General features: G+C 59.6%; 1 protein-coding gene across 13 annotated transcripts; it reads right to left on the reverse strand.

Moving 5' to 3' along the window:
* Positions 1-2,057: 2,057 nt before the first annotated feature.
* Positions 2,058-25,070, reverse strand: PDGFA (platelet derived growth factor subunit A). Of its 13 annotated transcripts, none has more exons than XM_045389836.3 (8): positions 24,749-25,070; positions 23,298-23,427; positions 21,751-21,843; positions 16,669-16,773; positions 15,366-15,553; positions 5,892-6,018; positions 5,217-5,285; positions 2,516-3,358 (listed from the first exon to the last, which is right to left on the reverse strand). In XM_045389836.3, the coding sequence occupies exons 1-7, from the start codon at positions 24,818-24,820 to the stop codon at positions 5,230-5,232; spliced, it is 771 nt and encodes a 256-aa protein (XP_045245771.1). In that variant the 5' UTR covers positions 24,821-25,070; the 3' UTR covers positions 2,516-3,358; positions 5,217-5,229. The 13 variants fall into 13 exon arrangements, 8 of the variants coding, with proteins under 8 accessions (XP_045245776.1, XP_073890316.1, XP_065397576.1 ...); XM_074034214.1 differs by having other exon boundaries at positions 21,747-21,843; XM_065541501.2 differs by lacking the exon at positions 24,749-25,070 and adding an exon at positions 24,312-24,605 and having other exon boundaries at positions 21,747-21,843.
* Between the last annotated feature and the right edge of the window lie 1,452 nt (positions 25,071-26,522).

A 26,522-nucleotide genomic window follows, 5' to 3' on the forward strand; every position in this document is an offset into this window, starting at 1 on the left:
CACAAGTCCTGCCGCTCTGTGTCCTGAGACCCTTCTGCTTGGGGTCCCCCAGGCGTTCAGGGCATGCCAGGGGCACAGCTCCCTCATCTTTAAAATGGGAGCCATGCCCTCAAGTTCCCATCCCTAGAATCCTTGGAGGAACCTGTGGCTAGTATGAAAAGCTCAAAAAACCCGGGGAGCCCCCAGGAGGGCCGCGGCTTCTTGTGCCTGACAAGAGGGAACAAACCAGAAGGGCTTCTCTGCAGAGTGGGGTCTCCGAGCCTGGCCCAGCCCAGCGACTGCTCTGTGCACAGGACCCAGGCAAAGACCCAGGCCCACCTGGCCCAGACCCAGGCCTCAGCCTCACCTGCCGCTGGGAATCCCAAGACAGCTGTAGGGACCCAGGGCTGGAGACCACCTGCAGTCATTGACTCTCCCAGCCAGTTCCAACCCCCTCTACAGCCAGGACATGGAGGCCTGGGTAAAGAAAAGGAAATGCCCCCAAGCTAAAGGAGAAGCCCAGCAAAGGCTAGACCCCAGCTCTCATGAACCCTGGCAAGGGCACTGTGCGAGCAGGTGCGTTCAGGTTTCCAGGCAGGTGCAGGAACTTTGTTTTCACAGGCAGCACCATCACTGCTCAGCAATCCCTGTGCCCAAGGGCTTTGTCCTATGCCATACTGGGGCCTAGAAATACTACAGGCCAGAGTGAAGTCCCAGCAGGAGGCAGCAGACAAGACCTGCACCAGGCATGTCAATGGCGTGACTTCCTCACCCTGCCTGAGCTGCAGCTCCATTTCACAGATGTGCATGTAGAGATGCAGATGGAGGCCCCTCGGTCAAGGTCACAGGGCTCACAAGACATGAAGAGCTGACCCTGGGCAGAAAGCCATCTTCCTGGGCCCAGGCAGAAGCAGAAATCCCGGGAATGCAGGGCAGAGCCGCAACAAAGGCTGCAGGCCCATGTGGGTGGAGAGGCTCGGAAAGGATCCAGCCTTAGACCACAGCCTCCACCGTGCTGCAGCTCTTCCTGGCTGGAGTGGCCTCCACCCTGCCTGCCCCTCCCCAGGACTCTCCCCATGCAGGGACAGGAGGAGCTGGCACTAGGGCCCTCACCTGCATGAATGAACCAACAAGGGACGAAAGGAGGGAGTGAGGGAGGGAAAGACAGAAGGAGGGAAGGAGGAAGGAGGGAGAGAAGGAAGGAGGCCTGAGTTCCCACCTCTACTGCTACCTCAGCCACCCCTGGGCTCGAGACCTATGGAATTCTTATGGAATTCTCTCTTCCCCAATAGCACACCTGGCTTTTCTGCCCCATCACTTTAATGGACACGGTGTTACACCAGACGACTTTACACAAAAAAGAAAAACAGAGCATTGTCACCAGCATCTCACAGAAACAAATACATGTTACATTGTCACACGTCACATCCAATGCACATTCCTGGGCAAGGTGCTGTAACCAGTGCAGAGCTGGACAGTAGCCCACAGGCCCAGGCAGGGCCCCAGCAGGCGTCCAAGGAACAGGAACCAGGTTGCAACCACCTGGCCCTGCACTTCCCCTCCAGCCTCCAGGCTGCCCTGATGAGGCTGAAAACAGCACCATGAAGATAAGCTGTTGAAGACAATCCTTCGTAAGAACCTTCCATCAGCACATGGACAACAGATGCCAGCCAGCCACCGGTCCACAGATGATCCTCGGAGAACGTGGGGTCAAGATTGAAAGCGACCTCGATGGTTTGTCTCGTGGGCCTGGAGGTGGTGGAGGGGCCAGCCCGGGCAGGGTATGGTGGGCGCCGCACATGGACACACCAGGTCAGGTGGGCTCCCTTCTTGGATGAAACTCTTCATGGTCTTCTGGCTACTCTGACACTCCTCATCCGCTCCAGGGAGTGGAGCCTGCAGGAGGATGCCCTTGGCCTAACCCTCGTAGGTGCTAAACCATGGAGGCAGGTCCAGGGACCCCACCCAGAAAGCTCTGACTTCCGCTTCCACCCAACAAAACACCGCATGACCTGGCAACCAGGGTCTAGAATCAGTGCTAGAAAAACGTACCACAAAACGCTTCTCACGTCCATGGGTTTTGTTGGTGGTATTTTTTTTTAATTTTGGATCAACAAAAAAAGAACATAGCAGGCTCTCAGGTATATAAAACAGGTAATATTAGGTAAACATACAAACTTCACCTTTACAAAAAAACAAACCACACACACACATTTCTGTTAATACACATAAAGCACAATATCTTACCAAAAATAAAGAATTTGGGTTCTGTCCAAACACTGGCAGCAGAGGGAGTGACCGCCACCACGGCACCAGGGTATGACAACACAGATAGAAGCGGCAATGCATCTCATGTGCCGCGCGGGAACACATTCTAGGTGTACACTGCGGGGAACAAGGTGTCACTCAGCCACAAACAGGGGCTCTGGGGCAGGTGCCGCAGGGACGGCATACGATTGGTTGACGCATAGTTCTTTCAAAATGGCTTAAATTAAAAAATAAAGCAGGGTAAGGGAGAAACACAAAGCCAGAAACATTTAGGAAATGATGCATAGGTAGGTATACCATGTTTATTTTAATACATCTCATTAGTTTGCATCTTGCTAGGAAAAATACCGTCGCACTGTCCTGACAGTTACAGCAGCCTGTGTGTTATCGGTGTAAATGTCATCCAAGAGATAATTTAAAAAAAAAAAAAAAAAAAAAAAAAAAGCTAGCCAAAGAGTAAAAAGGAAAGCTTAATAATCACTTTATGGTGTAAAAAAAAAAAAAAAAAAAAAAAAAAAAAAAAAAAAAATTCCACTTAAGGCTCTCAGGAAGGTTTCTGTATGGGCTTAAATACTACAGCGAGGAGGTGTGGTTTCTAAAGTTCGCGTGGCGGTTTCCAAGACATTCCTGCTTTCTGCGTGCCCCTGCAGAGCCCGCCAGCACCCCTCTGGAGTCGTTCCCAAAGCAGGCTCTGCATCCTCGGCAAAAAAGCACCTGTGACCACCCGGACAGAAATCCAGTCTGCTGAGACCTCTGCACTTCCATCCCACGGGAGCGACCCTCCATCTCGTCGAGTTTAGATATTTTTGTGAGTCCGTTTTGTTTTTGTCATGTTTTGTGGTTTTGTTTTCTCTCTCTCTCTCTCTCTCTCTCTTTGACAAGGAAGCTTCTTACTGCTTCACCGAGTGCTACAATACTTGCTTTGATGTCACATTAAACAAATGTGCACTGTCTCTTTGTTCTCCCGAGTGTTCTTGGACACAGTTTTTCACGGAGGAGAACAAAGACCGCACACTGGCAATAAAGCACCGTACATAGTAGGTTCAGGAATGTAACACGCCATGTACATCCATGTCCCAGGAAAGGGCTGCGGCTCATCCTCACCTCACATCTGCAGGGAGAAGGGAAAGACAGACACTGAGACCACCGACCAAGTGAACCACCCAGCACACACATCACTACATAGGAGGCAAACAGGGTGAAAACATTTAACCCAATCAGGGGTACACATGGATTTCAAGTTTTCATGAAATTTCCAGAATCACATTTGCCACATTAGCCATGTTGCAGTACCCTGACAGGAATTGGGATTAGGCTCCCAGCATCTCACAGAAGAACATGTCTAGAGACCAAGCCCCATTCTTCCATTGTACAGATGGGGGAAACTGAGGCCAAGAATGGTTCATTTGCCCTTCTCCCTGCCTTCCTTTCTTCCAGCCAAGGGCTTAGATGTGATTTCTGGAGCTCTGGCAGCCACCTTGGCCCATGAGACAACCCTGAGAATGGAGGCCACCAGCCAGACAGAAGAGTCTGCACCTAAGCAGACCTATGCTGATTCTTTAAGAACAACTCTTCCGCATCCTATGTTGCCGCTCCTTCACACACTCCAACACTTGGGCCAACTATAGGCTGAGCATGAGTGCCAGCCAGGCATGGGACAACAGGAGTGCCAGCCTCTCACCATGGGATCTGTCACCAGCAGGCCCATGGAGGCCAGAGCCTAATGCTCTGTAGAAACGGAACCTGCAGGCAGGCACAAAACCACCCATCACACCACACTTTGGGCAAACGAAGCCAAGGCTGGCTGACCAACAGTCCTGGACTACTTCAAAGACCCGCCCAAGTGGATACTTTCCTCCCAAGAGGCTCCTCATGAATGGACCTCACCCGCAGGCCCAAGTCCCACATTGCAAACAGGAGCCAGGGTTCTCAGACACCCTATCTCTGAGAGCCTCCTCTCTTCTAAAGAAACTATTTGTTTTGGCCGCCATGGAGTCCCACGTGCCAGGAGGAGGAACCAGGCCAGACAGGGCTCCAACTTTCCCAAGCCAGGCGGGCCAATGCCAAGGACCAGGAAGGCTTGAAACTGCCTCCTCCGTGATGACAGCGACTGCCTAGGTCCCATCTCCATCTGGGAAGTGACGTGTGTTGCTAGGAGACGTTTCCCAAGCTCCCTTGCAGTGGAGGGATGGCAGTTGAGAAAAACACAAAAGTCACTGGGTGGAATTTCCAGGATAGCTCTCTAAGGGTGTTATTTTGCCCTTTTCCCCCCTCACTCCTTCTTCCAGCCTGGAGCACAGATGTGGTTTCTGGAGCTTTCGCAGCCACCTTGGGCCATGAGGCAACTGCAGATGGATGCCACTAGCCAGACAGAAGGGAGACCCTGATGATACTTCAAGACTACCCTCCCTGCTCTGCAATCCCACTTTTAGATGAAAGTCATGAAGCTCGACCTTATCTCAATCCCTGTGCTGTCTGGTGTCACTAGCAGCCAAATGCAATTTCCAACACAGGAGCCGACAGCCCTGTGCGTTTATAAAGGATTTCCAGATATATTCAGCCTCCAACAGTCCTTATCTGTAATCTCAGTTAAGCCTCAGTTTTTTCATCTGTCAAATGGGGTGGGTGATCCCAGAGTGGTCAGGCGGTCAGAGCAGCCCCACCGCTGCTCAGGTCGCCCAACCCATTCCATTCATGTGCAATGCTCCTGCGTCCCCAATCAACGACAAAGAGAAGGACAAAGCTGAAGGCAGGCTCCCAGAGTGGGAGTGAGCCGCGGGCCAGGGCGTTCTGCGAGGCAGGAGCAGACGGGGAGCAAGGAGACCCAAGCCCAGCAGACATCATGAAGGCCAATCAGGGCCACGTCCCTGCCGCACCCGGCGAGACAGGAAGCGTGATTTGCTGGTGTGATCAGTTGGTTGCACTTCCCCGCCCTGCAGGACTCAGCATGTCCAGCGGACAGGTCCTACCTGGTTGGCTGCTTTAGGTGGGTTTTAACCTTTTTCTTTTCCGTTTTTTACCTGACTCCCTAGGCCTTCCTGTTAACAAAAGGGCACGGCAGTGAGTGGGCCAAGGGATGGCCGTCGGGGTGAAGAACTGAAGCAACAAATACCTACGGTGTTTATCTTTCCAGAAGAGAAGGCCAGCACCCTGGCATGGAGAAACTTCTGAGTCCCCTCGTGCTCCCAGGGCCCAGACACAGCAGGGCACAGAGGCCATTCTGCTCCTGGGTGGAGTCCGCTCAGTGGGGTGAAGGAGAGACCCCAGCCAGCCAGGGCAGCTGTAGTCCTCGAACTTGCTCCTCCCGCCCATCCCGGCAGGGGCCCTTCTTCAGATTCTTCTCATCTCAGCCCCGTGGCCCACTGATGAGTTGGGCATCTTATGCACTCCCAGCCCCTCTCAGTGAGGCCTGAACCTCCTCTCCTGTCAGTGCTGCGGCTTGGGCTCCCCACTGGACACCTGCAGGCGTGGGATCTGCCTCCTCAGCAGGCATCTGGCCCAGAAGCAGGCCAACAAGTCCTTCAACAGCAGCCCAGATGCACACAGTCGTGAGCATCGCGCTCCAGGGGGCCACCTAACACCCCAAAAGCAAGGCTCCAAGGATCTGTTCTCGAACACCAATGCCAACGAAGGCAGCCACTCACCCGTGTCCTCTTCCCGATAATCCGGATTCAGGCTGGTGGTTGCGCAGGCGCACTCCAAATGCTCCTCTAACCTCACCTGGACTTCTTTTAATTTTGGTTTCTTCCTGACGTATTCCACCTTGGCCACCTGTCCGACAGAACACAGCCCAGCCATGAATGCCTGCATGGAGTTTCAGACAACACGACGTGCTGGGAGCCAGGGACAGGCTGGGAGGGAGGAGAGAGCAGCCTGACCTCTGACCTCTGACCTCCTCCCAGGAACGCTACCTTGTAGTGGAGAGTGTAGGAGTACCAGGTGAAAAACCTACAAGCTGCAGTGCAGTTTTTTTTGTGTGTGTTTTAGTTTTTTTGAGTAGGATCTCACCCTGTCACCCAGGCCAATCATAGCTCTCTGCAGCCTTGAACTCTTGGGCTCAAATGATCCTTCCACCTCAGCCTCCCACCTGTAAGCACAGGCCACCATGCCCAGCTAATTTAAATTTTTTTTTTTTTTTTCTGGTAGAAATGAGATCTCGCTATGTTGCCGAGGTTGATGTTGAACTCCTGGACTCAAGTGATCTTCCTGCCTCAGCCTCCCAATGTGCTGGAATTTCAAGCGAGAGCCACCACGCCTGGCGTTGGAGCGTGGCATTTTGTAGATTCATCCTATTTTTGTTTAAAATAAACCCAAAGGTTCACGTGTGCCTGGGGGGTCTGAAGGATGCACACTGCTAAGGTGTGGGAGTTTGGGGGTTCTGGGGTGCAGGTGGCCAGGGAAAGTGTTTGCTTGTGTGTGGATGTGCAGCTGGAAAATGTTTTCAAATGATCATGTTGTTATTAAATACATTTTAAAAGCCAGGCTGAGCATGGTGGCTCACGCCTGTAATCCCAGCACTTAGGAAGGCCAAGGCGGGAGGATCACTTAACTCCAGGGGTTCAAGACCAGCCTGGGCAACATAGTAAGAGCCTGTCTCTAAAAACAATTTAAAAACTAGCGAGCCATGGTGGCACCTGTAGTCCCAGCCTACTCAGAAGGCTGAGGTTGGAGTATCACTTGAGCCCAGGAGTTTGAGGCTGCAGTGAGCTGTGATAATACCACTGCACTCCAGCCTGGGCGATATACCAAGACCCTATCTCTATTAATTAAAAAAAATTTTACAGCCATGGCCTAGGAATGGGGGGTTCGTGGCTGTATCCTAGCCTGAGGTTGTTGTGGACTTGAGAGTCCAGATGATAATCCCAGCTGCTGGCCTGATGAGGTCCCCACCTCCCTGCCAGCCCCCAGGCAGCAGGGCCAGCAGACCCACAACCGGGGTCCCCTCATGACTCCCCCAGGTCCAAGGCTCTCCTTGGGCTCAGAGAGGCCCGACCTCGGAAACCAGGGCCAGGAACCCTGGGCCATCACTGAGGCTCCACAAGATGAACCGGGAGGAGCACAGGCTGGTGGGCTGTGGCTGTCAGGCACAGGCAGCTCAAAAGCGAACCAGACCTCAGCCGAGTGTCTCTCTTCAGACTGGACTCTGCCTGTCTGCAAGCCACACCTGCCCTCAATTCTCCAGGCACAGAACCACAACATAGGGGTCCTGCCTCCACAGCCCCTTCCTGGGGGAGCTGAAGGCAGACAATGGCCCAGTCCAGGCCAGAGAGGGGGAGCTTCAGGCATTCAACAAGGGAGGCAAGAAACACACACACACACACACATGCACACATGCATAATGCACATACAAGCCCCGTCATGGGAACACAACTCCACCCCCCACACACACCTGTATAATGCACACACATACCCTGTCATGGGGAGGCAACTCCACCCCCCACACACATTCATGCAGGCATAATGTACACATGGGCCCCATTATGGGAATCTTACTACACACACGCCTGGCATCAACAGACCCCTAATGCACGGCCAGGGACCGCGTGAGTCGAGCACCGGCTCTCCCAGCCCAAACCCCAGCACTCATGTCATCCTCCCAACCACCCTATAAGGAGGCACGACTGGCACCTCCATTCACAGAAGAAGAAACTGAGACACAGGCAAGCCCTAATTAAACCTGTCCCTAACTGCTAGGCTGTCCCACCTGCCCCCTGGGGCACATGCCAGGGAACAGCCACCACCTTCCTGCCCTCCCAGGCCCTCGGGAGCCGAGCACCCAGCAGGCGCTCCATCTGTGCCCACGGAACCAGCCCTGCCACATACAGGGTCTAAGTCCAAGAACAGCCCCCACTTCACCCCTCACGGTTCATGGGGAAACTGAGGCTAGAAAGGAAACAGAGGCCGGGTCACCCCCTGAGCACAGGGGCGTGGGGGAATGCACACTGCTGGGTGAATGAGGAGACCTCAGCACAAGGTCAGATGCCCCCAGCCCAGTGGCCCTGCCTCCCAGGCAGTCAGGAGGGTAAAGGAGGGAAGAGGGGAATGTTTCCCAACCTTCTTCAGGGGGTGGGGTGGGGGACTCTGGAGACTGGGCATCAGCAGGACCCCCAGGCAGAAGGTCAGCTCTGCACCCTGGGACCAGGCAGGCTCCGAAGGTAAGCCGGTCCCTAAGGCACTGGGGACCAGGCTTGTCCAAGGCTGAGTTAATGGTTAACCCACAGTGCAAAGGGTGCCTGCAGGCGTGTGAAGTGGTCTGGCCTGCCTGGGGCATGAACAGACAGCCAAGTATGAGCTCAACAGGTGCAGGGCGTGGGACGCCTGGGGTCAGGAGCCAGCTCAGAAACAGGACCTAGCCTGGGAGGTTTCGCTACGTCACAAAGCGTGAGAGAAAGCGGCCAGGACACCGCCGCTTCCTGGATGGGGTTCCATTCCGTTCGGGAGGCTTCAGACCAGTCCCCCAACTCCCGCGGCAATCTGCCCCTTTCCCCAGGACAGAATCCTCCAGAGAGGCTTCTGCAGCTGTGCACACCCTTCCACCTCCCATCTGGAAAAGGGAAGCCGATCACACCCACTCAAGGGTTGAGGAATAAATGAGGCTGCACACGCAGAAGCCCCCAGAACTGAGGACAAAGCCAGCCTTCAGAAGTGGGCTGCCACCGGCGTCTATTCTAACACAGAGCCTCGAAACCAACCCGCCCCCTGGTCCCCAGGCTCAGCACAGTACCACCCCCCACCCACCACAGGCAGAGAGTGAGTCTAGAGTCATGCTCCTGTTGAGGGCCTGGGGTGGGAGAGGCCCAGCCTAAGGATGAACTGCAGCAAAGCCTCAAGAGGAGCAGCAGGGCCGCCTGGGACCTCAGCCACCCCCAGCCCTCCAAGCATGTCTTTAGCCCTCCCTGAGTCAAGAACTGCCAGGTAGTAACTAGGGATCCCAGTGCACAAAACCAGACCCAGCCCCCTCCTGCCTTGGCAGGGGCCGAGCTCCTTCTTCCCCTCCCCTGGAGGCCCTGGACACAGGTCCCAGCAGGTGGAACAGCACCAGCCTCACATCCTGCCACCTCCTGGGCTCAAAGCACCCCTACTCTGCTGCTCCCACCCACCCTCAGCCTCTGCAGGGGCGGCCAAGTGAGGCATGGGGCAGGTGGGCTCTGAAATCTGGGTTCGTGGGGATGGGCTCGGGCAGGGCGCCCTGTTCTGCTCCCAGCCCTGACCCTCTGGGTGGCACAGCCTCTTTGGTCAACAAGCAGCCTCACCTAGTTCCCTCGGCAGGGCAGATACCAGGGCCCGGCTCGGCAGAGACCGCAGGCCCATCTGGCCAGACACCAAAGCCCAGGCGAGGGGCAGGCTTGCTCTCTCATCCACTCAAGATGGCCAGCCACCGCAGGTATGTGGGCTCCCAGGACACAGCAGAAATGCCGCCCCTCTGGGCACCGTGCGAAAGGCACACGGCACAGCCGCTTGTCTGGGAACCCACTGTCTCCTCAGACAAGCCCATTTTTATCAAACAAAAACAAACAGCGATTTATGATTGCACCTGTTTCTGAGTATGCCAGGATTCTGGGCCATTCCACCACCCCTGTCTGGCCAGGAAATAGCTGCATTTTTCTCCCAAGAACACAAAATGAATATTGGATTCTCACAAAAACCTCCTCCATAAAAGAAGGCCAAGTCCAAAGAACAGAGACTACAATGTCCTCAGGACCCCCACGGTAGGTGGCCCGGCCCCCAGACCCAAGCTGGAGCCCAAGTGATGGGAGGGGTCTCCATGTCCCTCCCCTTTTTCTGTCCCAGAGATGTGGGCTGCACCTCATCACACCAGATATTCCAATTTCCCACAGCTGAGTTCATCTGCATCGTAAGCCTGCCCACCGCAACACTCCTGGCACGAACTCACCCGAGACTATAATGAAGGGACGCTGTCACCCCTCTAGACCTGGGATGCCGAGTCCCTGCTGCTACAAAGCCTAGAGGCTGCAGACACGCCCTGAGGAGGGCTTGGGACAGACACTCCCTGCAGGGGACCCCACCCCAACTCCAGGTTATGTCCTGACCCTTTCAAAGCTCCAAGGCAGAGTATCAGCCATGAAAGACACGTGACTGGACCGCACACGCCCGTCACTGTAACCCTCACAGCTACCCTGTGAGGACGCCATCGTGGTCCATTTTAGAGATGAGAACACACAGCACAGACAAGGGAAGCCCCTTGCCCAGGGTCACACAGTGTTGAATCTCCATTCCTAACCTGCACTCCTTCTCACCTCTTTCACAGAAAGGAAGCCTAGACTCCAAAAGAGCAGAGCCCTGGCCCCATCGCCCCACAGCCCAACCTGGGGGTCTCTCAACAGAGACTTGGAATGTCACTCAATCCAGATGCTGACTTGGGTCATGAGGATCCCAGCCGGGTGTAGTGGCTCACGCCTGTAATCCCAGCACTTTGGGAGGCCGAGGAGGGCAGATCACCTGAGGTCAGGAGTTCGAGACCGGCCTGACCAACATGGCGAAACCCCCATCTCTACTAAAAAATACAAAAAATAGCCCGGCATGGTGGCGTGTGCCTGTAATCCCAGCTATTCGAGAGGCTGAGGCAGGAGAATGACCTGAACCTGGGAGGCAGAGGTTGCAGTGAGCTGAGATCAGGCCACTGCACTACACTCCAGCCTGGACAACAGAGTGAGACTCTGTCTCAAAAAACAAAAACAAAAAAAAATCCCTCAAATCGGGCATGGAGGAGGTTCATACTTGTGATCCCCGGAATTTGACACCAGCCTGGCCAACAAAGCAAGATCCAGTCTTTATAAAAAAGAAAAAAAAGAAGATCCTGCCTCCTTCAGCACCGCCCCCACATCCACTAAGAATGGAAGCAATGCCCAGGCCTCAAGCTCGTGTAAGAGTCCCCTGCCCAGCCTGGCTCAAGAGGACCCCCACTCCGCCCACCTAGAGACTCCTGCACCAGACCCCAGAGAGTGGACAGAGGCGTGGCTGGGAGCTTCTCACCCAGAACACCCCAGCCACTCCGTTCCAGGGAGCAGAGGCCCATCCCGAGCACCAGGTGAGCACACACCTTCTGGAAGCCTCCAGCCCATCAAGGCAGGCTCAGAGTCAGCTCCGTCCCGGCTAGACCCCTGCAGCCCTCGGGCTGGCATCTCATCCCCATGGTCCACGTCCAGGCCCACACTCCTGTCCTACCCCTGAGGCTTGGGTCTGGGGGAAGAGTCAGGCGTCCGGGGACCAAGAGCTGACTGTGCCAGGCAGAGTGCAAGGAAACACCCACCCAGCTGGGGACCCTGGCCAGTCTCTCCCCGAGGCTGCCGGTCAGTCACATCCTGGTGATCCCAGCAGGGCCTGTGCTGGGCAGTGACCACTCCTGGCTTCACTACCATCTTCTAACAAGGGACCTCTGAATGTTGACTGGAAGGGCATAAAAAATGGAAACGGGAGGTGCCACGCCCAGCCTGGGCGGACAGACTGTGGGGGCCCCTCCCGGTCAGCCCCAACCCCGCTGACCTTAGCTGACCCCATGCCCACTCACAGGCATGGAGTCTGAGGCTCTGGGGCCCATCTCCTTCTCACCAGGTTGACAGCCACCTCTATCCGCAGTGGCAGGACCAGCCTCTTGGCTCAGCCTCCGCAGTGGGGCTCCTGTTTCCTCTGACCTTTGTCCCCTCAGCCAGAGCCCCTGTGTCCGGAGCCGGATGTTTTCCTCCAACCCTCGGATGGGTGGGCAGGGAGAAGACGCCTCCCAGAAGCGGGAAGGTGAGGCGGGCCTGGGTCTGAGGAGGTGGGAATTGGGCCGCCCGGCTCTGCTGCAGGACACAGCCCTGAGGTCTTAGGACACCCTGTCCCTGCTTGGGCTGACCAGGACCCTGTCCCGCCAGATGAGACCCAGAGGCAGAGCCCGGGTCCCGGCTCCACCACTGCACAGAGCAAAGCAGGGGCCACTCCCAGAGGGGGAACTGGCCCTCATCCCCAATGTTGCACGGGCCAGAGGGTGCTGGAAGCCCCTAGGCCCCACCCAGCCTGCTCCGGGGGCCGGGGGAGGGAGGCAGCACTGCCCTGTAGGGCCAAGCCCTCCTATCCTCACCCCATGACAAGCCAGGGCGGGAAGGGTGGGGCCTGCCCAAGGCTGAGCCATGGGCTGAGAAACTCTCCCCACACCTCCAAGGCTCCCCCAACATCCAGAACTGACATGAGAATCTCTAATGAGAACAAGACCACAGGTATCCCGGACTCAGAGCTCACAAGGGCCTCCAACATACAACTTGGGAGGATGCCGAGGCCCACAGAAAGGCAGAGGCTGTGCCCCAGGGAGGCACACAGGACAGAGGGGACGGTGCTGGGCTCACGGCCGGGGCACTCGGGCCACCGGGACCTGGAGGCCCGAGTCAGGCCCTCCCTTCCCCTCCTTCCCTGACCCCCTGGCAGTAAATACCCTCTAAGGACAGAAGAGTGCCCCAGACAAGCACCCGCAGGGCCCTGGGAAAAACTCGGGGCTTCGAAAGGGGATTGTGTGGCCTTGGAGATCCCGGGTAGTAAGATGTGGAATCTGCTTACTCAATACCCAGGCACCTCGGAGGACCAAGTCCCCAGAGGCCAAGATAATTCCCAGTTACGAGTCTAAAGTGCCTGGTCATGTGACGAGGAAACGGCCCGGCTGGCTGCAAAGTCCTTCGTGGAGAACCTTCTCCCCCTGCCCCATCTCCCTCCAGGGTCCTGGAGTCACAACAGTGGGGGGTGGGGGATGTGAAATAATTATTTTCTAAAGTCAAAAAATGGTTACTAATGTAACCCCAAAACTGAAATCCTCAAACATAATTTCAGTGATCCCATATTCCAGGAAGAGCAGGCTCAGTGGTCACCAAATCCTCAGCTGACTTGAGCCCAGGGGGTCTAGACCAGACTGGGCAACACAGTGAGATCCCCAACTCTACAAAGAATTTTAAAATCAGCCAGGCGTGGTGGCGTGCACCTGTCATAGTTGGGCGGCTTAGCCCTGGGAGTCCGAGGCTGCAGCAAACTGTGATCGCACCACCACACTCCAGCCTGGGCAACGGAGCAAGACCCCGTGTCAAAAAAAAAAAAAAGTCCTCAGCTGAGGCCGAGCCAGGAGGCTCCGAGTCAAAGCAACAGCCTCCTGGACTAGGGGGGCCGCGCCCGCCTGCACCTGCTGCTCAAACGCGTGGGTCCCGCAGGTCAGGTGGGAGCATTAACAGCACTTTAAACCAACTGAAGACAGTTTCCAGGGAGAGGAGCCCTAAGAGAGCCCACCCCTCCCAGATGGGAGCCCTAGGGAGGTGTTAGGCCTCACAGAAGCCAGAAGATACCTTAGACACTCACCCTGCAACCCCATCCCCAAAACTGGAGACTGATGCCCCAACAGGCAGGAAACCTCCCTTGCAAACAGGATGGCAGCAGCCCCGGCTCTCTCAGAAGGGCCAGGCCCTGCCTCAGACCCATTGCACACGGGAGGAAAACACGCAGGCCAAAGCCAGCCCACCCAGGGTGCTGTATCCCGCAGGTCTCTGGGCACACTTCCCTGAATGCAGGGAGAAGAGGCCCAGCCACGCAGCCCTGGCGCTGGGACCTCAGCAACCAAAGAAGACCTTCAGCAAGTTCACCCGGGTGCTGCTCCTCCCCCAGCGCAACCCCAGGGAGGAAGGCCCTGCTGTGGCAGGAATGCCAGTGCCCCCAGGCTTCTTACGCTGAAATCCCAGCTCAAGGGGATGGCATTAGGAGGCAGGTGTCTTAGGGAAGGCATGAAGTCCTTTTTTTTTTTTTTTCTTAGAGATAGAGTCTTGCTGTATTGTCCAGGCTGGAATGCAGTGACTCCATCACAGCTCACTGCAGCCTCAACCTCCCGACTGCTTTCTAAGGCACTGAGACTGCACTGGTGCACCGGTTTGCCGCAGCCTGGGACTCCCAGACTGAAGCTATCCTCCCACCTAAGCCGCCCAAGTACGACAGGTGCACGCCACCACGCCTGGCTAGTTTTAAAATTCTTTGTAGAGTTGGGGATCTCACTGTGTTGCCCAACCTGGTCTGGACTCCCTGGGCTCAAGTCAGCTGAGGATTTGGTGACCCTGACCCTCCCACCTCAGCCTCCAGAGTAGCTAGGACCACAGGCACGTGCCACCACGCCCGGATAATTTTTGTATTTTTTGTAGAGACGGGGTCCTGCCATGTTACCCAGGCTGGTCTTGAACTCCTGGGCTCAGCGATCCTCCAGCCTCAGACTTCCACAGTGGCTGGGACTACAGGTGTGAGCCACCTCGCCCGGCCTGCTTAGGTTCTAGGGGTGGAGCCTTCATGAATGCAATCAGTGCCTTAGACAGCAGACTAGGGAGCCTGTTCACCCCGCCCCTCACACTGAGGGCCGAGCGAGAAGGCGTCATCTATGAACCCAGAAAACACGGCCCCAGCAGAGAGAGTCTGCCGGCGCCCTGATCTTGGACTTCCAGCCTCCAGAACTTTGAGAAATACATTTTTTGCTAATCAGCTCCTAGTGGATGGAATTCTGCTAAAGCAGCCTGAAAAAGACAGGCACCACCCCCAACTTAACGAAAGCGGGGCTCACCCTGGGATTCTGCAGAGGGAAGTCTGCTATCTGGCCTGGAGCCCACCCCAAGCCCTCCCTCTCCTTCTCCTGGGCTGCTCTAGGGGAGAAGCCAGGGGACCCTCCAAAGGTCAGGCACTTCCAGAGGCAATGCAGGCTCTGAATACCCACCCCCTACTCCTCCTGCCACGCACCACAGCCCCCACTGAAGAGCCTGCAGAGGATGCTCCAGGTCCCGGGGACGCCAGACAGCTTCCTGCTAAGCAGCTCGACACTTTGCAAGGCCCAAAACAGCCCCCGCACTGTGGCCTAGAGCGTGGAAAGGAGGTCAGACTCATCCCCAGAGCATCAGAGTGGAAGGCCCGGCCGGCCCTGCCTTTCCCACACCCCCAGGTGCTCCTTCTCCTCCCTGGGCCTCAGTGTACCTGCCAGGGAGATGGGAGCGCAGCCGTGCACCCCCCCCCCCACCAGCCATGCCAAGAGCACCTTGTGGTCACCTGGGAGGGACCCTGGCTGCCTGGTAGGGGCGGCCCTCGGGCTGGGGTAGGGAGGGAGGGGCCGGGCTCACCTTGACGCTGCGGTGGTGGATGCGTGAGGGCTGGCACTTGACACTGCTTGTGTTGCAGCAGCCCGTGCAGCGCTTCACCTCCACGCACGGGGGCCAGATCAGGAAGTTGGCGGACGTGGGGTCAACCTGACTCCGAGGAATCTCGTAAATGACCGTCCTGGTCTTGCAGACAGCGGGGACAGCTTCCTCTGCAACGGCGGGGACACAGTGAGCAGGGACTGGCCTCTGCGACCACCGCCCCACCCCAGGGCTGGGGCGGCTCCAGCTGGGCCTGGAGGGCAACCAGGGTGAGCCACAGGCCAGGATTCCTCCTCGGCAGCAGAGGCTGAGCTGGGAGCAGAGGCTCATGGGCGGGGTGGGCAGGAGCACCACACATCCAAAGCAGCCCAGCCCGGTGCCTGCAGGCTGGAGGAACCTGGACAGGTGGGGCCAGTGACTGGGGGGGCAGAGCAGGACTTAGCAGAGAATCCTATAGCACTCGCTGGGGTGTTCTGGCCTTCAAGACTGGTCTGAAGGGTGCAAAATAAAGACCCGCACAGCAAATGTCACCTGGGGAGGGCCTGCTTGCATCAGCTGGGACCAGCCACCCACACATCACACTTTAAGGTGGAAGATACAAAATCCATCCTCATGGAGGAAACCACAGCTCAGAGAGGGGAGTCCACCTGCTCAGGGCCACAGAGCAATGAGCAGCACCAGGGCTCAACCCCATCAGGTGGGACCCCAGAGGACGTGGGACTGGGGTAGAAAGCAGCGACTGGCCCAGGAACCTCCCAAACCTGCTAGCTCCTCCTCAGGGGGCAGGAGGGCCATGGGGCTACCCTGTGAGAAGGGACAAAATATCCCCCAAATGGATGCGGGGGTGGAGCCGTGGAGCCAGGCGTGAGTGGGGCAGGGCATGCAGGGTGTGGTGAGGGCGTCCGGGGCGCGCGTGTCCCCACCGGTTCAGCAGCCGGCGCGGGAGCACAGTGCCCACACTGTGAAATTAGGCACGACCATGTTTCCAGCAAGGTTCCTGGGAACAAGCCCCAACAAGACGGAGCACTTAAGGAATTTATGATGGCTTTTCTCCCCTGGAAGTTCTCTTGGCCCAGACCAGGACTCCAGGAGGAGCAGGCGGGCTGGGGCAGGAGACACCCCCGAAGGAGGGAGGCCTGGGGAGAGGCCAGAGCCAGAGGCACCAGGGCCAGGCCTATTTTAGGGAGGAGGGAACGGGTCACTCGCCTGAGGCCACTGTGTTGGGAGAGCCAGCAGCTCCTCCCCACCCAGCCCTGCCCTGCCGATTGCGGCCTCCTCCACTCACCAATGCTTCTCTTCCTTCGAATGGGCAGGGGCCGCTTCTCAGCCGCATGCTTGGTGGCGTGGACCCCGTGAACTCTCAGGCTGGTGTCCAAAGGATCCTCACTCCCTGCAGGCGGAAGGAGAGCACCGTGACTGCTCCAGGCCTGTGCGCTGTGCCCTGGGCCTGTCCAGCCACACTTCCCACAGACCAGCTTTGGGAGCCACTGGGGAACAGGCACCTGGCAGCACAGCCCCCCACAGCTCCCTGCCATGAGGGGCAGGGGGCGCCCCTGGGAGAACCGTGATTCCCACCAGGGCTTTTCAGATATGCAGGAGATGAAACGCCTGAAACTGCAGAAAACGCCCAATTAGCACAGAGAGCCCCAAATGCAGGGGCCGGCAACGAAGCTGAGGGCCCTTCAGGGAAGAGGCTACAGGCAGCCTCTCCTCTGGTGCCTCCTCCGAGGTAGCCCAGGTGAGCGCTGCCTGGGTCAGGAGGGGCTTGAGGCTGCCCGGCTCAGTGCACCTCTCCGAGGGGCACAGGGCGAAGCCAGGCCCCACCTCTGTCTGGGGGCTGGAGCAAAGGAGAAGCAGAGGCCACTGAGATTTCTGCACGTGCCTATACGTCTCCCTCCCTCCCCCTCACGAAAGCACTCCCCGAACAAGTGGCCTAACCTTTGAGGGGCACTGGAAACAGCCAGACTGGGCTGTGGGCCAGACCCCACTCATTCCTGAAATGAGTCTACTGTAGGGCCAGCGGCCATAAGGAGAGGCAGGAGGGCACGTGGCCTCTCATGGAGCCCACACCGAGGAGTTCCCACAGCCTGACAGAGGGAGGCAGCCTGCGGAAAGGGGTTGAGAGAAGCTGGCATCTGCCAGCCGTGTTTACAGCGAGGCGGCCAGGTGCAGGTGGGGCAGTGGCCCAGAGCCAAGACCAGCACTGACCGGGGAGCAGAACTGAGAACCCTATCCCTGTCGCCCCACCCAGTGCACACACCACCCCATTCACAGGCGCTGATGGCTACGGCAGACAGGCTGGGGGAGTCTCAGGTCTCTCCGATTCCTGCAGCAGGGAGAGGACCCACAGTCCTGCCCATGGATACTGCCCGCACCTGGACACTGTGGGTGGCTCTGGGCCTCCTTGACTTGGCCCCCTGGTCCCAGCTTGGGGGGTCTCTTCCCATCTCCCTCCCTCCTGCCTCTCTAGCATATAACCAAGGGAGAACAGGCGCCGAGACAGTGAGCCTCACAGCCAGGGTGCCCCAGAGGCACAGAGATCTCCCCACCCCCTCCTGGGAAGCTTGGGAGGTCCCGGTCACCAGCCTAGACAGCTAAACGGCTCTGCACCTCCTGGGTTCGGGACTAGAAGCCCAAAGTGTCTCTTCCCAGCCCACTGAGGCATTCGTGAGCGTCCACAAACCAACCAGAGAAACCTCAGCTTCCTCCGCACCCCGAGGAGCCTGAGACCCGCAGATTTAAAATTAAGTCCCGCAAACCTCACACAAGGTGACAGGCAAAGATGAAGCCCGCCCAGAGCCCAACTTTTTACCGAAAATGACTCAATGTTCCAATGACACTGATTTTTTTTTTGAGGCTCAAAATAAGATCAGAACAGAACGACTCACGCAGTAGGAATTTCCCATCAACCAACTGTTACAAGCAGCACTTCTTTTCATGAAAAAGTGACACTTCTGAGTCACATCCTGGTGGTGCCCATCTTGCCATGGCCAAACCAAAGAGCAACCGGTCCACTCGCCACTCGTAGGAGAAAATTCAATCGTAACACCCGCTCCCATTTTCTGATGCCTTGCGATAGCCACGTTTGCATCGGCCACTTTACCAATGACAGTTTCTGTGTGTGAGGTGGGTGCTATCACTTCTTTACATCCGAGGAAACTGAGGCCCAGAGAAATATAACAAGACGAGGAGGAGTGGCTCACAGGAGCCTCTGCGGTCTGCGTCCACAGTGCATGGGCCCTCCAGCCCTGGCTTAATAAACAGAGAAGACGGCAGCCCTGCTAGTTCACTGACCCTGAGAAAGCCTGAGCTGGAGAATTTCTTGAGACAAGGGACAGAAGAGGAACAGCTCCCAGTCTAACAAGCCCACCCTTTGCCCCCAGCTCAAGATGCCAAGAGTGGACCATGCTCCCCAAAGCCGCCCTTTCGATCTACACTGGCTGAGACGTGGCTCAGAGCAGCAGCCACCCACAGCTCAGCAAACACAGCTCTGAGCAGCCCAGGACCAGGCCCAGGTGGCCTGGCCGGCTAGAATCACCCTGAAACTGCTCCCAGGACAGCTAATCAGGAGGCTTTCCCTTTTGTCTTTTAGGCACAGATGTCCCAATGACAACTCCAGGACAGGGAGAATCTCCCAACCGTCCATCCTGGTCTGACTGGCCCGAGATGGGGATGGGGATATTTATGTTATCAGCCGCTGGATGAACCATGGGCAGCGGGCCAGACTGCTTTGGGGAACAAAACACCTCAGCTGCCACTGCACACGGGACAAACAGGCCCTAAACGCCGGCTGCCGGTCATTAAAAGACCACATGCTGGCCTCCGGCTCTAAAAGCCACAGGTGACAAACCTTCACTCTTCCCTCCAGCACACCCTCCGAATGAAATGCTCGGGCTGTACCCCTGCTCCTTCAGCCACAGCCAAGGAGCGGCCAAGCCCCCAGACAGTGCCTGGCTCAGTCTCCTTAACTGTACAATGGGGACGCAGCCTGCATGCTGGGAGGAGCCAAATGCCAGTCACAAAGCCCCACCCACCTGGAGGAGGAGTCAGCATAGCTGGGGCGCACACCTGGGATTCCTCCAGGCCTCTTTCTACTTCCTACAGTGTTGGCCTTAGAGGCACCTAATGCCGAGAACATCAGCCTGGAAGGGTTATAAAGGAACCCCGAGGGAAAGTTCATTACATTGCGTTTCTCCCAGCACCCAGCCCCTTCCTCATGAGCCCTACACTGTCCCCTGCCCCTAAGAGACCAGAAGCACCTCTGGATCAAAAAGGGAGTACAGGACCCGGAGGGAGGCTTACCCCAGGAGAACTGACCTCAACCTGTTTACAACCCTCCCTAGGAGAGAGAACCTGAGTTAAGGAAAAGGCATCCCCTACAAGCTGGAGAAGCAGCCGTTGCCTCTCCTGTCCTCAGGCGAGAGACTGTGGGTCCCTCTGGTTCCATTTCCAGCCACACCTGGGGAGGGGACTGAACAGGACGAAGGAGGCCCCGCTGTGTTACAAAAGGTCCCCCACCAGGGGCAAGGCTGGAGGCGAGAGAGGAGGTAGATGCCACCCCCATATTCTCACACCCAAAGCCTCCTAGACACTAGCAGAATCCTATTCAGACCCCAAAACCTCTCACAAGACAGGAGGGCTGAGATAGGCGCTCTCTGCCTTCCCTGGGGCAGGAGGAAAGAGCTCCGGGCACATGGCTGCAGGGGGAATTTGAAACCGACTAGGAGGACTAGCTTAGGGTATCCTTGTTTTTTTCTGTTTGGACCCTACAACCTAGAAGCCCCTGGGTCAGGAATGCCATCAGCATACGCCACGGAGCTGCAATGCTAAAGGCGATAATGGGTGGGGGTGGAGGAGGCGGGGCGCCAAGACCAGAATAAGAATAGTCCCAGCAGAAAGTGAATGGCCCATTTCCCTGAGGCTTCCAAAGCCAGTCCCACGAGGAGGCCCAGCTCTCCACAGGCCCCCCTTCTGCTAGCACCCCCCCCAAAAAAAGGCCTGAAACCTTCTCCGAGAAGCAGCCCCCCCCCCCCAACTTTTCCAAACCTATCCAGGACCAGCGAGATTCAGGCAAGGGTTCCCCGCCACAAACCAGAGCCAAATCCCTTTCCCCAGAGTTACCCATGGAGGGACCGGGTGAAAACCCCCCCGCCCAGCTGTGCTCTCCGGGTGAAACTACCGCCCCCGCCCCCGATAAGGATCAGCCCAGGGATTTCCTGGGTCAAGAAACTACAGAAACCATCGGCCTTGTTAGAAAATGGTTTTGGCATGAAACGAAAATAGTTCATGCCTCTCCACCACCATAATTAGGTACAAATTTCCAAATGACTAGACCATGTGATTTCACTTAATCCCCCCCCACGCCCCCCCCCTTTTTCAGAGTCCTTTGCAGAGAGAGAGAAAAATCTTCATGTCATATACATTCTTCCAATTCTGCGGCCTTTAGTTACTCTTTTTAATAAGTTTATTGCAGACCCCCTTTTTAAACCAGGTTAAGGCTCAGATGAGAGTTCCCAGGCCGAGTGCGCATTTTGAAAAGGGCGCCACAAAGGCCTGGAAGAGAGACCTCGCCTTCTAGGAAGGGGCTCTCTGGCCCTGAGGGGGCGGGCGGCCACCCTACACCCTCGCCCCTCCCACCCACCGGTGGTCCCCCCGGGGTGAGAAGCCCCTTTAACCCTTGCCAACCCTGGTCCAACTCTGCAGCTGACATTCGCTCCAAAACTCTGTGCTTGCAAATAAACTGTGTTCGCTACTGGCCCGGCCCCAGGGCCCGAGGGTGAGCCGCAAAAATAGCCTCAGGCAGCAGATGCGTCTAAGGCTTTTTATTGGGTCGTGAAAACAGTAAGACACCGGCTTCTGCAGCCACAGAGGCCCAGCCCTGCGGCAAGAACGCGGTACCAGCTCGCAGGGATTACAAAGGGGCGGGCCCCGCCCGCCCGCCCGTCGGACCGGGAGTTGCGCCTGTCCTTGGGGCCTCACTCCGCGGGCTGCCCGCCCGGCGCACGGGCCAGGGCTCAGCGCCCAGGCTCTGGGCCGGATCCCGCCGCTCCTCCGGCCGGAGGGCAGGCGCGGGGCCCGCACACCTGGCGGGGGCCGCGGCTGAACTTTGTATGACACACGCGGCGTTTTCCTTAAAGGCGAAAACAATCCTGGGGCGAGCGAGCAGCCTTCGGCCGCCGCTGGGAGAGAAAGTGGAGACTGGAAGAGAAACTCCTGACTCATCCGCCCGGGCGCTTATGGCCGGGGATTGGATTCTGACCTTTCGGTGCGCTCCTGCGCGGCGCCCCGCCCGGCCCCAGCTCGGGGCGCACAGGCCGCCCGCCCGCGCCCTCCCCGCGCGCCGAGGGAAGGGGCGCGATTTACCTACGGAGTCTATCTCCAGGAGTCGCTGGAGGTCCCGGATGCTGTGGATCTGACTGTGCGCCAGCCTCTCGATCACCTCGCGGGGGATCTCGGCTTCCTGCAAGCAGAGGCCACACGGTCAGTGCCCGCGGCCCCGACCCCGCCGGCATGCGCCCCCGGCCGCCAGGAGTGCCGCCGCCCCGGGCCCGAGGAGACCCCGCGAGCGCCGGCCGCAGTCCCCGCCCCAGCCCCCGGGGAGCCCTCGCCCCGGCCCTGGAACCAGAAGCCGGGGGTGGGGCTGGAAGAGACCCCAAATTCTCCACCCCATCCATGTTCCGCCCTTTGCAAAATCAAAGCCTCCCCCCCTTTATATTTTCAGACAAAAGCCCCCGCACTCCGGCCCCTCCGCCCGGGGTGTCAGTTACAGAAGGTCTGGGGGCAGCGAGGGGGCCGAGAGTTTCCGATTTAATAGTGAGATCAACATCTAGAAAGATCAAGTTAAAATGCGTCACGGGTCGGCGAGAGTCACGGCAGCCCTAACACTTTAATCCAGGCAGGGCTTAAATTTCACGCCCCGGAATCCCGGGCCGAACCCGTGGAGAGGTCTCTCCGTCTCACAAACACACGCACGCGCGCGCAGACACACACACGCGCACACACATCTCACTCACACACTCGCCCCACCCCGGGCTCCGGCCCAGCCGCGGCCCTAGAGCCGACTAAGACGCCTAAATCCAGCCCGCGGCCGGGAGAAGAAACCTCCAGGGAAAGCGAGGGTTAAACTTCCACCTCGCACAGCTCTCCTGGCCCTGCGGAGACCACCCTCACCTCTGGCCTCCCCCACTCCCCTCCCCGATTTTTAAGGAGAGTCGGGGGTCGCTGGAGAGCCTGAAGCACTAAGTTCCCACGACGGGGGCTGCGGAAAGTCATTCATCACAGCAAAGCTCCCGGGGATGGGGATGAGGATGGGGGGGCGGGGACGCCGCGGTGGGAGGGTGCGGACGCCTGGCCCGGCCCCAGCTCGCCTGGCTCAGCCACCTGTAAGCAGGCCCGGGCGGGCGGGACTGCGCCGGCCCTGCGCCCCGCCGGGCTTGGGGACTGGGAACCGGGGGCTGTGGCTTGGCGCTGCCTACCCTGCCCGGCCAGGGGCTTCCGCAGCAGCCGCCCCTACCTGTTTATCAGGCGCCCTTCTCTCCTCCCCAGGCTTCGCCGGCTCACACACACACACATACACACACCCCCTTCCCCACTCCCCGCACCCCGCTGCTGCAGCGCCCGCTGCGCCCCAGCTTCCCTTCCCTGGAGAGGACCCTGCGCCCCCCGAAGTTTCTCCCCACTCGTCCACCTCGCTGTTCCCCGGTCCCTCCAAGGCAGAGTAAGCGACGCAACACGCTGGAAACTCCCCACACACACTTAGGCATGGCAGAAAATAGAAACCAGTTGGGAAAATTTAAACATCGACCACCCTAGCAGAAACCAAAACGCTCTCTGCAGAGCCCGCGGCGCCCCAGCCAGCGGGGGGTGTGAGCCGGAGGAGCCGGCGCAGGGACTGGGCGCGGGGGCGGCACCAACCTCGGCCAAAGCATGGGCGAGGTATCCGCAGCCGAGGAGCAGCAGGCAAGCCCAGGTCCTCATCGCGTCCCGAGGCGCTGGAGGCTCGGCGGAGAGGCGAGGCCGCGGGGCGGGCGCTCCAGCCAGGCTCCTGTGGCGGCGAAATTCAGTACCATCCCTTAGGGAGCGCGGCCCGGAGGAGGGTGGCGCGGGGAGCACGGAGCTTGCGGAGCGCGCCCGGCGCGAGCAGTGAGTGCAGAGAGGCAGGCAGCGCCAGCAAGGAGGAGGAGAAACAGGGAGTGCGCGCCCGCCGCGCGGGGAGCCTCCTGGGCCGCCGGGTAGGGGGTGGGGACGGAAGGGGCGGAGGGCGGGGGCTGGGCTTCTTCCTCGGTGCGTTCCCGGTGCTGGCCGCCGCCGCGCTCGCTCCCCGGCGCTGGCTTCAGGAGCGACCCGGCCGGTAATTCTGCATATTTGCGGGCATCAGCCCCGAGAAGAACTCCGGAGGGAAGCTGGGGCCGCCGCCGCCGCTGCCACCACCACCGATCACCTGTCTGGACGCCTGGCCCGGCCCCGGCTGCGAGCTGCGAGCGGCCCTGCGCGCCCACCGCCGGCCCCGCGCTCGCCTCCGGCCTCCTCTCGCAGCCGCCGCCCGGCCGGGCACAGCGCGGCCCAGCACCCCCTCCGCGGCGCGCCCTCGGCTCCGGCGCCGCGCTCCGCCCTCCGCCCGCCGGGACCGGGCAGCGCCCGCGGCCGAGCCGCCTGGCAGCCGCCACCCGCCCGGGGCCTCGCTGCGCCGCCCGCGCCGGCCTGAGGGCGGGCGCAGGGCCGAGCCGGCGCCTCCGCCGCAGCCGCCGCCGGGAGAAGAGGAGGAGGAGGAGCAGGAGGCGCAGGCCCGGCTCGCCGGAGTTGGGCGGGCTCCGCAGGGCGCGCGTGTGGAGCCGGCCGGCGGCGGGGAGAGGGTTATAGCGCCGCCGCCGCGCCCCTCCCCCGCCCCCCCCCCCCGCCTCCCCCGGATTCCGGGCCCAGGACCCGCACCTCGGAAGCGCGCGGGGTTCGTGCGGACCCGGCAGGGCCCGGGCGCCGCCGCCGCGGCAGGGAGCACACACGCGCTCGCGCAAGCAGCTAAATCCATCAAAGCCCCGCGCCCGGCTCCGCGCCGGGGCTCCGCGCCCCTCCCTCGAGCTTGCCCACCCTCCAGTGCCAGCTGCAATCCTGCGGCACCGGGTGGGGAGGGAGGAGGCCGCCGCAGAAGCGCCGCCGTCGCCGGCTCGCCTCTCTCGGGCCCCAGCGGCGGCAGCGGGCAGCGCCCAGAGCTGCTGCGCCAAAAAGGGCGAGAGAGCCGGTCCCCGCCCCCGCCCCGGCGCTCCGGCCGCTCTCCACGGTTCGGATCCAGGGCCCCAGCCTTACCCTCTCCATAAAAGGAGGGGGAGTCAGTCTTTGGGGAAGGACGGGGGCGGGTTTGGGGCACTCACCTGGCGGCTGCCACGCGCCCCCGCCCAGGATCCGAAGCCTGGGGCATCTGAATGAGGACCCTCCACCCACATTTCCACTTGGGAGCGAGCTCTGGTCGGGGGACCGGCCTGCAGCCCGCCTCGTCCCCACCCTGGGACCCGCGCCCCCCAGTCCCCCACTCCCGCGCCGAAGGCAGGGCCGCGCCCTGAGCCGGGAAGTCGAGGGGATGGAAGGGAAAGGAGCCACGGGTGAGGGTCCCCCGGGTTCTGAGCCTCCCGCGTCGGGATCCGCGGGGCGCACAGAGCGCCACCTCCGGCCGAGGCGCAGCTCAGAGCGCGATGCGGGGGAGGAACGCGCGCGGAGGCCGAGGTCTGAGCGTGGCTAGACGGCTCCCACGCCGAGAAAGGGCGGGTGTGCCCGGGCGGGATGGATTTCGCCTCCCCAGACCAGGAGGAGTTGGACCCTGACTACGGTTCCAGTGCCCTCCCAGGGGATCTACGCGCCCTCGTACTGGGTCCAGCAGGGTGGCGCGCTGTGCAGACCCCGAGGCTAGACGGCCTAGGCCCCTGGAAACCAGGAGACGCTCCCGTGGGTGGGCAGTGAAGCAGAATTCAGCCCGTCCCAGCAGTCACCCCCAACCCTGTGGATTAAACCCCTGCCCCCGCCGCGGTCGCCCTCCCTCCAGACAAAGGCCATTAAGGCGCAGCCCTGCGGGCGGTCTTTCATCCCCAGCTAGTCCAGCTCTAGCATTTCAAAGGCCGAGTCCAGAGAGCGCTTCGGGGGCGCTCACCTTCCCCCCAGTATCAGGGGGGAGGGGCCTCTCCCTCCGCTCCCAGTGGGTCGCTTCTACACGCGCCCTTCCACACACCTGCAGGCCCCCTCCCCAGGTTTCTCCCTTCCGTTGTCTGCAGTCCCACACCGCGACCCCCGCGGTCAAGCACGCCCTCTGGGTGGTCAGGACCAAGCGGGACCGGGACAGAACCAGGAGAGCCTTGGAAACGTGGAGAAGCCCCTGAAAGCCAGGTCCCTCCAGGGGGAACTTGGGCCGCTCGGGAGGGGACACCCACTGGATGGCTTCTGGAAGGAGCCGGACTCGCAGAGTCAGGACGCAGGCCGGACCCCGGCCTCATTCCTCGGCCAGTTATCCTGGAGTCGCGTGTATCCTGTCCTGGGCCTCGGACTCCTCCGGGCAGAGGGGCCCCGAGGTCACCTCTGTGGGGTTACAGTACTTGGTGTGACGGTGTGGAAAGCAAGGAGGAAGGTCGCGTTGTATTGGGGGTGGGGTACCCGTCCCTCCCAGCTTGCGGGGTCCTGGGGGTCCTCGCCGCCTCTGAGGGCCTAGATGGCTGCCTCCCTGGGCTTCCCTGCCCGGCCTGGAGCTACGGGTGCGCCCAGCTAGAGTTTAGGGCCACCTGGGGACGTGGAAGGGGCGCTGGAGCGAGGCGGGGGCTGGGGCGGGGCGTGGGTGCTTCACCCGCGGGACGCAGAGCTTAAGCGAAAGCGGTGCAGGCATCTCTCTAATCGCCGGCCTCTATTAAAAATAAAACCGCGACCCGTCGCCATGGCGACCACAACAACAGCGGCCGAGCGAGGGAGGCGAAAACTTGTGCAGCCGCGCGACAGCCACGTTCTGGGGAGACGCGGGGCACGGCGCGCCCGGCGTGGGACAGGGACCCCCCCTGCCCGGCCCCGCCCCATCCTCCGCCGGATCCCGGAAGAAACAAGAAGACGTGGACCCCCACAGGCTTTTTGGGGGAATTGGGCGTTGAAACCGCAGGGCCGACTTAACCAAGA

This window comes from Macaca fascicularis, chromosome 3, assembly GCF_037993035.2.
Source record: "Macaca fascicularis isolate 582-1 chromosome 3, T2T-MFA8v1.1".
In the NCBI taxonomy this organism is placed as follows: domain Eukaryota; kingdom Metazoa; phylum Chordata; class Mammalia; order Primates; family Cercopithecidae; genus Macaca; species Macaca fascicularis.